Genomic DNA, 18,278 nt, shown 5'->3' on the forward strand with positions numbered 1-18,278 from the left:
TTTATCTAAAACCCCATTACCAGATGTTAGGCCATGTGTTTTATCTAAAACCCGATTACCAGCTGTTAGGTCATGTGTTGTTGATTTATCTAAAACCCCATTACCTGATGTTAGGCCATGTGTTTTATCTAAAACCCCATTACCAGCTGTTAGGTCATGTGTTGTTGTTTTATCTAAAACCCCAATACTAGATGTTAGGTCATGTGTTTTATCTAAAACCCCATTACCAGATGTTAGGTCATGTGTTGTTGATTTATCTAAAACTCCATTACCAGCTGTTAGGTCATGTGTTGTTGATTTATCTAAAACCCCATTACCAGCTGTTAGGTCATGTGTTGTTGATTTATCTAAAACCCCATTACCAGATGTTAGGTCATGTGTTGTTGATTTATCTAAAACCCCATTACCAGATGTTAGGTCATGTGTGGTCCAATGCATATTCCACTGAGGCTGTAACGAAAGCGGCTGCATTTCAATTTGGATTTAAACACTTGTTCCCTATTAATTTAGCCCAGGGGTGCAACTTTCACTGTGGAGGGGGTGGACATGTCCCTCCCCCCATTCTGAAATGGCATTTTTTTTTGTCATTGGAATGTGATACAAGACTCAGACCCCTCGGGTTTGGATTGTTTATCAGGGTAGAAAATACAATAATAATTGTTATGTCCCCACCACTTCTAAAACCAAAGTTGCGCCCCTGGTTAAGCCCTTATCTCAACCGATAACATCAGGCTTGTAAATCTTATTGGAGATTTAGGGCTTATTTGATGTTGTCAGGAATTTGCCTTCATTAGGAAATATAATTGTTGATTGATCTTGTGGAGATGGGGGAAATAGCATGTATTTATCTGTTAAGCCATTCTCCCGACTTACCTAATACCCTTTCATACTAACACGTTTATTCTGCTACTTTTTTCCTCATTTTCTTCAATATCTGAAGTAATTTCTGGTATCAAAGCCAAAAATTGTATTTTCACCAAACTACCGAGTAATCATTTCGGTACAGTTCTGCCTACTGGCCCTAGTATGAAAAGTAGCCGTAATGATGAGGTGGCTTTGGCCCGCACCAGGCTCTTAAAACTCTCGGGGGTTGCTAGACAACGCCCGTTAACCATCCTCCAGCCTGTTCTTAACAACTTTGCAAGGCATGTCACCTTGCCCGTGTCTTCGTATAGCACACCACTAAGCATATACCCTGTTTGGATCCATGTAGAATAACTGTGGGAATTGTTGCTTAATAATGAAACTGCCAAAGGCATCTAATCCTTGTAATAGATTTGAAGCATGTGTTCAACTAGATCAGCGTTTCCCAAACTCTGTCTTGGGTGCACGTTTTAGTTTTTTTGTCCTAGCAATAATCAACTAATCATCAACCTTTGATTATTTTCATCAGCTGTGTAATGCTGGGGAAAAAAACAAAACGTGCAGCTTGGGGGGGCCCTGAAGTAGATGATCATTTCAGCACTGTTTTGATCGGGACAGCGACATCGCGCAGCTTTGAGACTCGTCTTGATGAATCAATACATGTCAGATTGGATATTGATTAGGCTACACAATTAGGCTGGGGAAATGTTAGCCAAGTTGAGGTGAGTTATGCTCATTATCATCTAGTTGGCTCATTTTGCAACGTTATGTAGTTTAACCAGTTGATTATTTTACTCCTCAGTCACAGTCGTTTTGTGGCCTAGACCGACACCCGACCAAACGACTGTGACTTCACTAACTTGTCTGATAATCAATGTGATTTTGATTAACTGAATCTCCATCTGTAGTGGCTATTTGGTCAATTGGTTTCATCTATCACTGATCCGAAACATTTAGCATGCTATAATGTAGTCTAGAAATCACTGATCAGAAACATTTAGCATGCTATAATGTAGTCTAGAAATCACTGATCAGAAACATTTAGCATGCTATAATGAAGCCTAAATCACTGATCATAAACATTTAGCATGCTATAATGAAGCCTAAATCACTGATCAGAAACATTTAGCATGCTATAATGAAGCCTAAATCACTGATCATAAACATTTAGCATGCTATAATGTAGTCTAGAAATCACTGATCAGAAACATTTAGCATGCTATAATGAAGCCTAAATCACTGATCAGAAACATTTAGCATGCTATAATGAAGCCTAAATCACTGATCATAAACATTTAGCATGCTATAATGTAGTCTAGAAATCACTGATCAGAAACATTTAGCATGCTATAATGTAATCTAGAAATCACTGATCAGAAACATTTAGCATGCTATAATGAAGCCTAAATCACTGATCATAAACATTTAGAATGCTATAATGAAGCCTAAATCAAGTGGAGGCCGTTTATTTTGTTCAATCGTATATGGTATAGACAACTCAAAGTCTGCGGAGGTTGTGAAGTATGAACGACACTCACGTGCTTTTGAAAATCGGATTGCTATTATATTTTCTGTGGGTATCATGATGAAGGTATTCCTAACAGTAGGAGTGTGGGTAAGAAAGAGATTAAACGTGGATTTTTAAAAAAAGCATGGGATTGGGCTCTGTTTCAAAAGATCACGTTCTTTATATGATAGCGGTTCCACACGTTCCCTTGACACAAGTTATGTGGGGAAAAATATTATTGTATTTTATTCTGTTATATTCCATCATTTTGATTTAATTTGGATGGAGCATCCATGGCTGTACAGACCCATGGCCTAATTAAACTCCAAATATTCTTTTGAAAATACATGTCGTCTTATAATGAATGATTTAATAATGAGTGTATTTTTGATGGTGTAAATTCAATAGATTTATGAAACCAGAAGCCCAACCACATCTGCGCACTACGACCACAGTCACGCGTACAGGTGATGTACAACTAGGCAAGTCAGTTAAGAACAAAATGTGTATTTACAATGACGGCCTACACCGGCGAAAACCCAGAGAACTGTGCACCGCCATATGGGACTCCCAATCGCAGCCGGATGGGATACAGCCTGGATTCGAAACCAGGGACTGTAGTAACGCCTCTTGCACTGAGATGCAGTGCCTTGCGCCACTCGGGAGCCCTGAGGTGTAAAAGGCTATGCAAGCAAGAATGTGGTAAAAAAAATGTCCCGGTTTGTAAGGGGGTCATATAAACATGGGCCAATTTTATTTTACAGGCTAAATACCGTAAATACTATGTGAAAGCATTATTAGTCTGTTGTTGTTTGCCCCTTGTGGTAAATAGTGTTTTCAGGTCATAGTACTGAAGAACATAGAAAAGTTCATCCTTTCCTAGTAATGTTTCACTTGAGTCCACAATTAAACAGCTAATGTAGCTTGTACACAGTGCATATGTCCTCTTGACAAGGATCGTTCCGGGGGAACTGTCTGCACAACTTGGTATTTGCAGCAGCTGCTCTTCCTGGGGTCCACACAAAACATGAAACGTAACATTAAGAACAACAGCTCAAGGACAGAACTACATAACTTGCCCTTGGAAAATCAGCAGCTGCACTTCCTGGGGTCCACACAAAACATGAAACGTAACATTAAGAACAACAGCTCAAGGACAGAACTACATAACTTGCCCTTGGAAAATCAGCAGCTGCTCTTCCTGGGGTCCACACAAAACATGAAACGTAACATTAAGGACAACAGCTCAAGGACAGAACTACATAGCTTGCCCTTGGAAAATCAATAAGATCATCTTGTCTGAGCTAGATAGAACATAGAGTATATGAAATATTTAAAATCCCCCAAATGGATACGCTCTGAAATTAATTTGTTATGCTGTTTGACTTTCTGAGCTGTCTTGATCTGCCTGATGTCTTCCAGCAATTTAAATTAACTTTAATGATTTAATTGCTATAAGCAACTAAAACTGCATACAACTTTAAACTCAACTGTTTTAGTTAAATAGGCATTTGGTTTGTATTGTATTTGTTCTCTGACAGGATAATGCTGTTACGAAACAACACGCTGAGGATCATCAACTCCACCCGCTCTGACGAGGGGAACTATGTCTGTCGAGCCGAGAATCAGTTTGGCTCGGCTGAGATGACGGCCATGCTCTGGGTAAAAGGTAAGCGATGCCCAGGGGGCCTTTATTTTCTGCCAAATTAGTGCCAGTCACACACCAGTAAACAGTCCCCCAATGTCGTTTCCTGCCACCTTTGTCTGGGGGGGTGGAGAGAGGGGGAGAGAGGCAGAGGGGACGCCAGCCGAATTTATCGTGTTCGCTCGACTGCGAAGCGAAAGGGTTTTCACATTCAAAATCATTTTACAAGGGCACCCTATTTGACAGGGTAAGACTGTTGTACATGAACAGCATTCACAGCTGAAATCAAAGGAGGCCCTGAGTGTAGAGTGACTGTTTTGGTCCTTTTCAGGGTTTTAGTATGCAGGATGTGTTTTGATAATGACACTAATGACAAGTCAATCCGGCTACCTGGTTGTTAGTTACCCTGGTCCCATCTGAATAGAGCTTTGCCTGGACCCAGATCACAGATGTTCTTTTGTGTTTTTCCTCTGACTAATGTTGCCATGCCATACTAGCCAAGGTAGCCTAGATATACAGTCCTTGACTTGTTCTACATTTTGTTACATTACAGCCTAATTCTAAAAATGATTTTTTGTTTTCTGTTTTGTTCCTTCATCAATTTACACACAATATCCCATTTTTAAAAAGCAAAAACAGGGTTTTAGACATTTTTGCAAATGATCACATTTACGTCAGTATTCAGACCCTCAGTACTTTGTTGACGCACCTTTGGCAGCTATTACAGCCTTGAGTCTTCTTGGGTGTGATGCTACAAGCTTGGCACACCTGTATTTGGGGAGTTTCTCCCATTCTTCTCTGCAGATCCTCTCAAGCTCTGTCAGGATGGATGGGGAGTGTCGCTGCACAGCTATATTCAGGTGTCAAGTCCGGGCTCTGGCTCGGCCACTCAAGGACTTTCAGAGACTTGTCCCGAAGCCACACTTTCATTGTCTTGGTTGTGTGCTTAGGGTCGTTGTCCTGTAGGAAGGTGATCCTTCACCCCAGTCTGAGGTCCTGAGCACTCTGAAGCAGGTTTTCATCAATGATCTCTCTGTAGTTTGCTCCGTTCATCTTTTCCTCAAACCTGACTAGTCTCCCAGTCGCTGCAACTTAAAAATAATATCCCCACAGCCTGATGCTGCCACCACCATAGGGATTGTGCCAGGGTTCCTCCAGACGTGACGCTTGGCATTCAGGCCAAGGAGTTCAATCTTCGTTTCATCATACCAGATAATCTTGTTTCTCATGGTCTTTAGGTGCCTTTGGGCAAAGTCCAGGCGGGCTGTCATGTGCTTTTACTGAGGAGTAGCTTCTGTCTGGTCACTCTACCATAAAGGCCTGATTGGTGGAGTCTACCGTTAGGACGGTGTATCACTCTACCGTTAGGACGGTGTAGCAGTCTACCGTTAGGACGGTGTATCAGTCTACCGTTAGGACGGTGTATCAGTCTACCGTTAGGATGGTGTATCAGTCTATCGTTAGGACGGTGTAGCAGTCTACCGTTAGGACGGTGTAGCAGTCTACCGTTAGGACGGTGTATCGGTCTACCGTTAGGACAGTGTATCGGTCTACCGTTAGGACAGTGTATCGGTCTACCGTTAGGACAGTGTATCGGTCTACCGTTAGGACGGTTAGCAGTCTACCGTTAGGACAGTGTAGCAGTCTACCGTTAGGACGGTGTATCGGTCTACCGTTAGGACGGTGTAGCAGTCTACCGTTAGGACGGTGTAGCAGTCTATCGTTAGGACGGTGTAGCAGTCTACCGTTAGGACGGTGTATCAGTCTACCTTTAGGACGGTGTATCGGTCTACCGTTAGGACGGTGTAGCAGTCTACCGTTAGGACAGTGTATCGGTCTACCGTTAGGACGGTGTAGCAGTCCTGTGTCCTAAGCTAGCTTTAGCTGTGTTGTGTCCAGAGGTGTTGTTATGCTAAGATGCAGCAGTGTTGTGTTTGCAGAGGCCATGCGTGTGGACCTGAGCCCCAGCAGGGTGGAGGTGACAGTGGGGGAGAGCGTGGTGCTCAGTTGCAGGGTGTCACATGACCCATCTCTGGACGTGGCCTTCCAGTGGCTCCTCAACCAGCAGCCCCTCAACTTCCAACAGGAGGGCGGACATTTTGAATATACCCAAACAGTAAGTAACACTTTTTTGGTTACTACATGATTCAATATGTGTTATTTCATCATGTTGATGTCTTCACTATTGTTCTACAATTATTATGGATCCCCATTAGTTCCTGCCAAGGCAGCAGCTACTCTTCCTGGGGTTTATTATGGATCCCCATTAGTTCCTGCCAAGGCAGCAGCTACTCTTCGTGGGGTTTATTATGGATCCCATTAGTTCCTGTCAAGGCAGCAGCTACTCTTCCTGGGGTTTATTATGGATCCGTATTAGTTCCTGCCAAGGCAGCAGCTACTCTTCCAGGGGTTTATTATGGATCCCCATTAGTTCCTGCCAAGGCAGCAGCTACTCTTCCTGGGGTTTATTATGGATCCCAATTAGTTCCTGCCAAGGCAGCAGCTACTCTTCGTGGGGTTTATTATGGATCCCCATTAGTTCCTGCCAAGGCAGCAGCTACTCTTCCTGGGGTTTATTATGGATCCCCATTAGTTCCTGCCAAGGCAGCAGCTACTCTTCCTGGGGTTTATTATGGATCCCTATTAGTTCCTGCCAAGGCAGCAGCTACTCTTCCAGGGGTTTATTATGGATCCCCATTAGTTCCTGCCAAGGCAGCAGCTACTCTTCGTGGGGTTTATTATGGATCCCCATTAGTTCCTGCCAAGGCAGCAGCTACTCTTCCTGGAGTTTATTATGGATCCCCATTAGTTCCTGCCAAGGCAGCAGCTACTCTTCCTGGGGTTTATTATGGATCCCTATTAATTCCTGCCAAGGCAGCAGCTACTCTTCCAGGGGTTTATTATGGATCCCCATTAAACATTTACATTTACATTACATTTAAGTCATTTAGCAGACGCTCTTATCCAGAGCGACTTACAAATTGGTGCGTTCACCTTAAGACATCCAGTGGAACAGCCACTTTACAATAGTGCATCTAAATCTTTTAAGGGGGGGGGGGTGCCTGCCAAGGCAGCAGCTACTCTTCGTGGGGTTTATTATGGATCCCCATTAGTTCCTGCCAAGGCAGCAGCTACTCTTCCTGGGGTTTATTATGGATCCCTATTAGTTCCTGCCAAGGCAGCAGCTACTCTTCCAGGGGTTTATTATGGATCCCCATTAGTTCCTGCCAAGGCAGCAGCTACTCTTCGTGGGGTTTATTATGGATCCCCATTAGTTCCTGCCAAGGCAGCAGCTACTCTTCCTGGAGTTTATTATGGATCCCCATTAGTTCCTGCCAAGGCAGCAGCTACTCTTCCTGGGGTTTATTATGGATCCCTATTAATTCCTGCCAAGGCAGCAGCTACTCTTCCAGGGGTTTATTATGGATCCCCATTAGACATTTACATTTACATTACATTTAAGTCATTTAGCAGACGCTCTTATCCAGAGCGACTTACAAATTGGTGCGTTCACCTTAAGACATCCAGTGGAACAGCCACTTTACAATAGTGCATCTAAATCTTTTAAGGGGGGGGGGGTGCCTGCCAAGGCAGCAGCTACTCTTCGTGGGGTTTATTATGGATCCCCATTAGTTCCTGCCAAGGCAGCAGCTACTCTTTCTGGGGTTTATTATGGATCCCCATTAGTTCCTGCCAAGGCAGCAGCTACTCTTCCTGGGGTTTATTATGGATCCCTAGTAGTTCCTGCCAAGGCAGCAGCATACCTTCCTGGTGTTTATTATGGATCCCTATTAGTTCCTGCCAAGGCAGCAGCTACTCTTCCTGGGGTTTATTATGGATCCCCATTAGTTCCTGCCAAGGCAGGAGCTACTCTTCCAGGGGTCCAGCAAAGTTAGCGAAGTGTATATATCATGAGGCGAAACTCACAGGAGGCAGATGGTTGGATTCTTACAATGTTTAATACTCCAAAACTCCAAAAGGAGAATGGTCGTGGCCAAGGTCGTGGACAAGGTCGTGGACAAGGTCGTGGCCAAAATGTCAAAACCAGTTCAGGAGGTACAGTGTGGCAGACAGGCTCTCATGGTCAAGGCAGGCAGAATGGTCAGGCAGGCGGGTACAGAGTCCAGAACAGGCAAGGGTCAAACCGGGAGGACTAGAAAAAGGAGAATGTCAAAAGCAGGAGAACAGGAAAGATGCTGATTGACTTGGAAAACATACAAGACAAACTGGCACAGAGAGACAGGAAACACAGGGATAAATACACTGGTACAGAGAGACATGATACACAGGGATAAATACACTGGTACAGAGAGACAGGAAACACAGCGATAAATACACTGGCACCGAGAGACATGATACACAGGGATAAATACACTGGTACAGAGAGACAGGAAACACAGGGATAAATACACTGGTACAGAGATACAGGAAACACAGGGATAAATACACTGGCACCGAGAGACATGATACACAGGGATAAATACACTGGTACAGAGAGACAGGAAACACAGGGATAAATACACTGGTACAGAGAGACAGGAAACACAGGGATAAATACACTGGTACAGAAGACAGGAAACACAGGGATAAATACACTGGTACAGAGAGACAGGAAACACAGGGATAAATACACTGGTACAGAGAGACAGGAAACACAAGGATAAATACACTGGGGAAAAATAAGCGACACCTGGAGGGGGTGGAGACAATCACAAGAACAGTTGAAACAAATCAGTGTGACATTGTACAATTTTAAAAACATGACAATACATTCACAGGTTTCAGGCCCACCACTACCACATACACTCAGCAGAAAAAGAAAGTCCTCTCACTGTCAACTGCCTTTATTTTCAGCAAACTTAACGTGTAAATATTTCTATGAACATAACAAGATTCAACAACTGAGACATAAACTGAACAAGTTCCACAGACATGTGACTAATAGAAATTGAATAATGTGTCGCTGAAAAAAGGGGGGTCATAATCAAAAGTAACAGTCAGTATCGGGTGTGGCCACCAGCTGCATTAAGTACTGCAGTGCATCTCCTCCTCATGGACTGCACCAGATTTGCCCATTCTTGCTGTGAGATGTTACCGCACTCTTCCACCAAGCCACCTGCAAGTTCCCGGACATTTCTGGGGGGAATGGTCCTAGCCCTCACCCCCCGATCCAACAGGTCCCAGACGTGCTCAATGGGATTGAGATCCGGGCTCTTCGCTGGCCATGGCAGAACACTGACATTCCTGTCTTGCAGGAAATCACACACAGAGTGAGCAGTATGTCTGGTGGCATTGTCATGCTGGAAGGTCATGTCAGGATGAGCCTGCTGGAAGGGTACCACATGAGGGAGGAGGATGTCTTCCCTGTAACGCACAGCGTTGAGATTGCCTGCAATGACAACGAGCTCAGTCCGATGATGCTGCGACACACCGCCCCAGACCATGACGGACCCTCCACCTCCAAATTGATCCCGCTCCTGAGAATAATGCTCATTCCTTCAACGATAAACGTGAATCTGACCATCACCCCTGATGAGACAAAACGTGTCAGTGAAGAGCTCTTTTTGCCAGTCCTGTCTGGTCCAGCGACGGTGGGTTTGTGTCCATAGGCGACGTTGTTGCCGGTGATGTCTGGTGACGATCTGCCTTACAACAGGCCTACAAGCCCTCAGTCCAGCCTCTCTCAGCCTATTGTGGACAGTCTGAACACTGATGCAGGGATTGTGCATTACTGGTGTAACTCGGGCAGTTGTTGTTGCCATCCTGTACCTGTCCCGCAGGTGTGATGTCCAGATGTACTGATCCTGTGCAGGTATTATTACACGTGGTCTGCCATGGCGAGGATGATCAGCTGTCCGTCCTGTCTCCCTGTAGCTCTGTCTTAGGCGTCTCACAGTACGGACATTGCAATTTATTGCCCTGGCCACATCTGCAGTCCTCATGCCTCCTTGCAGCATGCCTAAGGCATGTTCACACAGATGAGAAGGGACCCTGGGCATCTTTCTTTTGGTGTTTTTTCAGGGTCAGTAGAAAGGCCTCTTTAGTGTCCTACGTTTTCATAACTCTGACCTTAATTGTCTACCGTCTGTAAGCTGTTAGTGTCTTATCGACCGTTCCACAGGTGCATGTTCATTAGTTGTTTATGGTTCATTGAACAAGCATGGGAAACCGTGTTTAAACCCTTTACAATGAAGATCTGTGAAGTTATTTGGAATTTTAGGAATTATCTTTGAAAGATAGGGTCCTGAAAAAGGGACGTTTCTTTTTTTTGCTGAGTTTATATACTGTGTGTGTGTGTGTGTGCGTGTGCGTGTGCGTGTGTGTGTGTGTGTATGTGTATACAGTATAAGCTGGTGGATCCTTTTAACATGAGTCTTCAATATTCCCATTTAAGAAGTTTTAGGTTGTAGTTATTATAGGAATTTTAGGACTATTTCTCTTTATACCATTTGTATTTCATAAACCTTTGACTATTCAGTGTTCTTATAGACACTGTAGTATTGCCAGCCTAATCTCAGGAGTTGATAGGCTTGAAGTCATAAACAGCGCTGTGAAGCAAGCATTGCTAAGAGCTGCTGGCAAAACGCAGGAAAGTGCTGTTTGAATGAATGCTTACGAGCCTGCTGCTGCCTACCACAGCTCAGTCAGACTGCTCTATCAAATATCAAATCATAGGCTTAATTATAATATAATAAACACACAGAAATACGAGCCTTTGGTCATTAATATGGTAAAATCCGGAAACTATCATTTCGAAAAGAAAATGTTCCGTATTTTATCTAACGGTTGGCATCCATAAGTCTAAATATTGCTGTTACATTGCACGACCTTCAATGTTATGTCATAATTGTGCAAAATTCAGGCAAATTAATTACGGTCTTTGTTAGGAGGAAATCGTCTTCACACAGTTCACAACGAGCCAGGTGGCCCAAACTGCTGCATATACCCTGACTCTGTTGCACAGAACGCAAGAGAAGAGAAGTGACACACTAACTAGTTAATATTGCCTGCTAACATGCATTTCTTTTAACTGAATATGCATGGTCATTGTCCTGTTGGAAGGTGAACCTTCACCCCAGTCTGAGGTCCAGACTGCTCTGGAGCAGGTTTTCATCAAGGATCTCTGTACTTTGCTCAGTTCATCTTTCCCTCAATCCAGACTAGTCTCCCAGTCCCTCCTGCTGAAACAGCAACACCTCTCACAGCATGATGCTGCCACCACCATGCTTCACCGTAGGGATGCTGCCACCACCATGCTTCACCGTAGGGATGGTGCCACCACCATGATTCACCGTAGGGATGGTGCCAGGTTTCCTCCAGATGTGATGCTTGGCATTCAGGCCAAAGAGTTCAGTCTTGGTTTCATCAGACCAGAGAATCTTGTTTCTCATGGTCTGAGAGTCCTTTAGGTGCCTTTTGGGAAACTCCAAGCAGGCTATAATGTGTCTTTTACTGAGGATTGGCTTCCATCTGGCCACTCTACCATAAAGGCCTGATTGATGGAGTGCTGCAGAGATTGTTGTCCTTCTGGAAGGTTCTCTCATCTCCACAGAGGAACTCTGGAGCTCTGTCAAGAGTCCCAATCGGGTTGTTGGTCACCTCCCTGACCAAGGCCCTTCTCCCTCAATTATACATTGGTGCAACTACTTTTTCTGCGAATGCTCTTGTTAAATCATCACCAGTTTGCCTGTGATTCGATGATAAATGAACAGGCACCGCATTGATTATTTGCAATGCAGGACAAGCTAGTTAAACTAGTAATTTTCTCAACCATGTGTAGTTAACTAGTGATTATTTTAAGATTGATTTGTTTTTTTTATAAGATAAGTCTAGCTAGCACCTTACCTTGGCTCCTTGCTGCACTCACGTACCAGGTCTCCTCATGGAGTGCAATGTAGTGCAATGTAATCGTCGTCCAAAAATGCAGATTACCGATTGTTCTGGAAACTTATGGCCGATTTACTCAATCGACCTCTATAAGGTATTTGTGACCAACAGATATACAGTGCCTTGCGAAATTGGGCGTGCAAAATTATTCAGCCCCCTTAAGTTAATACTTTGTAGCGCCACCTTTTGCTGCGATTACAGCTGTAAGTCGCTTGGGGTATGCCTCTATCAGTTTTGCACATCGAGAGACTGAAATTTTTTCCCATTCCTCCTTGCAAAACAGCTCGAGCTCAGTGAGGTTGGATGGAGAGCATTTGTGAACAGCAGTTTTCAGTTCTTTCCATAGATTCTCGATTGGTGGATTCAGGTCTGGACTTTGACTTGGCCATTCTAACACCTGGATATGTTTTTTTTTTAACCATTCCATTGTAGATTTTGCTTTATGTTTTGGATCATTGTCTTGTTGGAAGACAAATCTCCGTCCCAGTCTCAGGTCTTTTGTAGATTCCATCAGGTTTTCTTCCAGAATGGTCCTGTATTTGGCTCCATCCATCTTCCCATCAATTTTAACCATCTTCCCTGTCCCTGCTGAAGAAAAGCAGGCCCAAACCATGATGCTGCCACCACCATGTTTGACAGTGGGGATGATGTGTTCAGGGTGATGAGCTGTGTTGCTTTTACGCCAAACATAACATTTTGCATTGTTGCCAAAAAGTTCCATTTTGGTTTCATCTGACCAGAGCACCTTCTTCCACATGTTTGGTGTGTCTCCCAGGTGGCTTGTGGCAAACTTTAAACAACACTTTTTATGGATATCTTTAAGAAATGGCTTTCTTCTTGCCACTCTTCCATAAAGGCCAGATTTGTGCAATATACGACTGATTGTTGTCCTATGGACAGAGTCTCCCACCTCAGCTGGAGATCTCTGCAGTTCATCCAGAGTGATCATGGGCCTCTTGGCTGCATCTCTGATCAGTCTTCTCCTTGTATGAGCTGAAAGTTTAGAGGGACGGCCAGGTCTTGGTAGATTTGCAGTGGTCTGATACTCCTTCCATTTCAATATTATCGCTTGCACAGTGCTCCTTGGGATGTTTAAAGCTTGGGAAATCTTTTTGTATCCAAATCCGGCTTTAAACTTCTTCACAACAGTATCTCGGACCTGCCTCGTGTGTTCCTTGTTCTTCATGATGCTCTCTGCGCTTTTAACGGACCTCTGAGACTATCACAGTGCAGGTGCATTTATACGGAGACTTGATTACACACAGGTGGATTGTATTTATCATCATTAGTCATTTAGGTCAACATTGGATCATTCAGAGATCCTCACTGAACTTCTGGAGAGAGTTTGCTGCATCGTGCGCTCGGCCCTCCACAGGAGGAGCTAGTGTGGAATGGGACAAGGACATCCCTGCCGGCCAAATCCTCCCCTAACCCGGACGACGCTGGGCCAATTGTGCGCCACCTCATGGGTCTCCTGCTCGCGGCTGGCTGCAACAGAGCCTGGATTCGAACCCAGAATCTCTAGCTTGCACTGCGATGACCACTGCACCATAGACCACTGCACCATAGGCACCATAGACCTCTGCACCATAGACCTCTGCACCATAGACCGCTGCACCATAGACCACTGCACCATAGACCTCTGCACCATAGACCACTGCACCATAGACCACTGCACCATAGACCACTGCACCATAGACCACTGCACCATCCAGCAGGCCCCAATCAATTGAATTTACCACAGATGGACTCCAATCAAGTTGTAGAAACATCTCAAGGATGATCAATGGAAACAGGATGCACCTGAGGTCAATTTAGAGTCTCATAGCAAAGGGTCTGAATACTTATTTAAATAAGGTATTTCTGCTTTTAATACATTTGCAAAAATTTCTAAAAAACTATTTTCCCTTTTGTCATTATGGGGTATTGTGTGTAGATTGAGAAAAAAAAAACATATTTAATCAATTTATAATATCGACCTACTGTGACAAAATGTGGAAAAAGTTAAGGGGTCTGAATTCTTTCTGAATGCGTTGTATTAAAACATTAGTATACTATGTGTTGTATATATTACTTATTCTCTCCTGTAAAGGACATTTATAAAATAACTACATTGTGAAGTCTGAACGCTGAGTGCCATTATTCATTATAGTAAAGATAATAATGTAATGCTAAATTATAATTATTTCCTTTTTATTGCCTTACTCTTATACACAGCGTACATCCATTTATTTTCTATTGTGTTATTGACTGTACGTTTGTTTATTCTCCATGTGTAACTCTGTGTTGTTGTTTACTCCATGTGTAACTCTGTGTTGTTGTTTATTCTCCATGTGTAACTCTGTGTTGTTGTTTACTCTATGTGTAACTCTGTGTTGTTGTTTACTCTATGTGTAACTCTGTGTTGTTGTTTACTCTATGTGTAACTCTGTGTTGTTGTTTACTCTATGTGTAACTCTGTGTTGATGTTTACTCCATGTGTAACTCTGTGTTGTTGTTTACTCCATGTGTAACTCTGTGTTGTTGTTTACTCTATGTGTAACTCTGTGTTGTTGTTTATTGTTTACTCCATGTGTAACTCTGTGTTGATGTTTTTTGTCACACTGCTTTGCTTTATCTTGGCCAGGTCCCAGTTGTAAATGAGAACATGTTCTCAACTGGCCTACCTGGATAAATAAAAGAAAATAATCTATATTTTCCTGACATTATATTGAGTCGAGATAATGTAGCCTGTATTTTCCTATACTAAGAGCCATATGCAAACACCTAAATACAATGACGACCCAGAGTCACTGTTGTCTGAAGGGTTTTTATAGTTATTGACTTTAGGCACGGCTCATTGCACCCAAGTCTTGTTAACCTTCAATGAAAATCAATCCATCTGAAGGTCACACAACCCCGTATTTCACTCAGTGAATCACAATGTCATGTGTATCAACGTCAACACAGAGACTCAGTGAATCACAATGTCATGTGTATCAACGTCAACACAGAGACTCAGTGAATCACAGTGTCATGTGTATCAACGTCAACACAGAGACTCAGTGAATCACAGTGTCATGTGTATCAACGTCAACACAGAGACTCAGTGAATCACAGTGTCATGTGTATCAACGTCAACACAGAGACTCAGTGAATCACACTGTCATGTGTATCAACGTCCACACAGAGACTCAGTGAATCACACTGTCATGTGTATCAACGTCCACACAGAGACTCAGTGAATCACAGTGTCATGTGTATCAATGTCAACACAGAGACTCAGTGAATCACAGTGTCATGTGTATCAACGTCCACACAGAGACTCAGTGAATCACAGTGTCATGTGTATCAACGTCAACACAGAGACTCAGTGAATCACAGTGTCATGTGTATCAACGTCAACACAGAGACTCAGTGAATCACAGTGTCATGTGTATCAACGTCAACACAGAGACTCAGTGAATCAGTGTCAGTGTCAGAGACTCAGTGAATCACAGTGTCATGTGTATCAACGTCAACACAGAGACTCAGTGAATCACAATGTCATGTGTATCAACGTCAACACAGAGACTCAGTGAATCACAGTGTCATGTGTATCAACGTCAACACAGAGACTCAGTGAATCACAGTGTCATGTGTATCAACGTCAACACAGAGACTCAGTGAATCACAGTGTCATGTGTATCAACGTCAACACAGAGACTCAGTGAATCACAATGTCATGTGTATCAACGTCAACACAGAGACTCAGTGAATCACAGTGTCATGTGTATCAACGTCAACACAGAGACTCAGTGAATCACACTGTCATGTGTATCAACGTCAACACAGAGACTCAGTGAATCACACTGTCATGTGTATCGGCAGACAGGCAGGCAGGCAGGCAGGCAGGCAGGCAGGCAATAGAGGAGAGAGTGAGTAATATACGTTAATTCACACAAATGAACACCTCTTCATCACAACACACATAAACACACCACCTGAACAGACCAAGGTTGTTTGGTTTCAGACCTCTTCTCTTTCTCCCCCTACACCTCCAACTGGTGTGATACATTGTCTATGGGAGTGGGATAGTGTCTTTCTCCCTCTACACCTCCAACTGGTGTGATACATTGTCTATGGGAGTGGGATAGTGTCTTTCTCCCTCTACACCTCCAACTGGTGTGATACATTGTCTATAGGAGTGGGATAGTGTCTTTCTCCATGTGGAGAGGAACGAGCTAGAAGATTGAAAGGGCTGATGGCTTGAAATGAGGAGATAAATTCAGCCTTCAACTATTGACTACAGTGGAGTAATGGGTAAATCCCCACCCCCCCACGCACACACACACACACACACACACACACACACACACACACACACACACACACACACACACACACACACTCTCAGAAACAAACACACACATAAACACGTGTCTCTCACTCTCTGATACACACACCCCATCAGGGTTTATCATCCCTGTCCTAATGGGGATGAATCTCCCTGTTCTCATCTCTGTCCTGATGGGGATGAATCTCCCTGTTCTCCTCCCTGTCCTGATGGGGATGAATCTCCCTGTTCTCATCCCTGTACTAATGAGGATGAATCCCCCCGTTCTCATCCCTGCCCTAATGGGGATGAATCTCCCCGTTCTCATCTCTGCCCTAATGGGGATGAATCTCCCTGTTCTCCTCCTGTACTAATGGGGATGAATCTCCCCGTTCTCATCTCTGTCCTAATGGGGATGAATCTCCCTGTTCTCATCCCTGTACTAATGGGGATGAATCTCCCCGTTCTCCTCTCTGTCCTAATGGGGATGAATCTCCCTGTTCTCATCTCTGTCCTAATGGGGATGAATCTCCCCGTTCTCATCCCTGTACTAATGGGGATGAATCTCCCCGTTCTCATCTCTGTCCTAATGGGGATGAATCTCCCCGTTCTCATCTCTGTACTAATGGGGATGAATCTCCCCGTTCCCCATCCCTGTCCTAATGGGGATGAATCTCCCTGTTCTCATCCCTGTCCTGATGGGGATGAATCTCCCTGTTCTCATCCCTGTCCTAATGGGGATGAATCTCCCTGTTCTCATCCCTGTCCTCATGGGGATGAATCTCCCTGTTCTCCTCCCTGTCCTGATGGGGATGAATCTCCCCGTTCTCATCCCTGTCCTGATGGGGATGAATCTCCCTGTTCTCCTCCTGTACTAATGAGGATGAATCTCCCTGTTCTCATCCCTGTACTAATGGGGATGAATCTCCCTGTTTTCCCCCCTGTCCTGATGGGGATGAATCTCCCTGTTCTCCTCCCTGTCCTGATGGGGATGAATCTCCCTGTTCTCCTCCTGTCCTGATATAATTTACAAATAATGCATTAACCCCTTGTTAGACTCTGACAGGGTAATGCATTAACCCCGTGGTTAGACTGACAGGGTAATGCATTAACCCCTTGGTTAGACTCTGACAGGGTAATGCATTAACCCCTTGGTTAGACTCTGACAGGGTAATGCATTAACCCCTTGGTTAGACTCTGACAGGATAATGCATTAACCCCCGGTAGACTCTGACAGGGTAATGCATTAACCCCTTGTTTAGACCCTGACATGGTAATGCATTAACTCCCATGAGACTCTGACAGGGTAATGCATTAACCCCGTGTTATACTCTGACATGGTAATGCATTAACCTATTGGTTAAACTCGGACAGGGTAATGCATCAACCCCTCGGTTAGACTCAGACAGGATAATGCATTAACCCATTGTTAGACTCTGACAGGATAATGCATTAACCCCCGTTAGACTCTGACAGGGTAATGCATTAACCCCTTGTTAGACTCTAACAGGATAATGCATTAACCCCCGTTAGACTCTGACATGATAATGCATTAACCCCCGTTAGACTCTGACAGGATAATGCATTAACCCCCGTTAGACTCTGACAGGGTAATGCACTAACCCCTTGTTAGACTCTGACAGGGTAATGCACTAACCCCTTGTTAGACTCTGACAGGATAATGCATTAACCCCTTGGTTAGACTCTGACAGGATAATGCACTAACCCCTTGTTAGACTCTGACAGGATAATGCATTAACCCCCGTTAGACTCTGACATGATAATGCATTAACCCCCGTTATACTCTGACAGGGTAATGCATTAACCCCTTGTTAGTCTCTGACAGGGTAATGTGGATGGGGAGAAGTTAATGGTAGCTGAAGAGCATATGCATGTATGTAGAAGAGGAGCTGATTGACAGGAGCTGATATACCAGTGTATCAGTATATTGAATGAATCGATCCCAGTATTCACTTAAAGGGATACTGCAAGATTTTGGCAGTCAAGCCCTTTTCCTGCTCACCCAAAGTCAGATGAAGTCAAGGATACCATGTTATGTCTCTCCGTGCAGTTTGAAGGAG

At 44.0% G+C, this 18,278-nt stretch overlaps 1 protein-coding gene across 1 annotated transcript in view; it reads left to right on the plus strand.

Moving 5' to 3' along the window:
* LOC115124438 (contactin-5-like) overlaps positions 1-18,278 on the plus strand; it is a 653,850-nt gene that overhangs the window by 517,456 nt on the left and 118,116 nt on the right. Inside the window, 2 exon segments of the mRNA XM_065024146.1 lie at positions 3,913-4,040; positions 5,957-6,132. Of these exon segments, the coding sequence (XP_064880218.1) occupies positions 3,913-4,040; positions 5,957-6,132 (304 nt within the window).

Source organism: Oncorhynchus nerka, linkage group LG11 (genome assembly GCF_034236695.1).
Source record: "Oncorhynchus nerka isolate Pitt River linkage group LG11, Oner_Uvic_2.0, whole genome shotgun sequence".
Lineage (NCBI taxonomy): Eukaryota > Metazoa > Chordata > Actinopteri > Salmoniformes > Salmonidae > Oncorhynchus > Oncorhynchus nerka.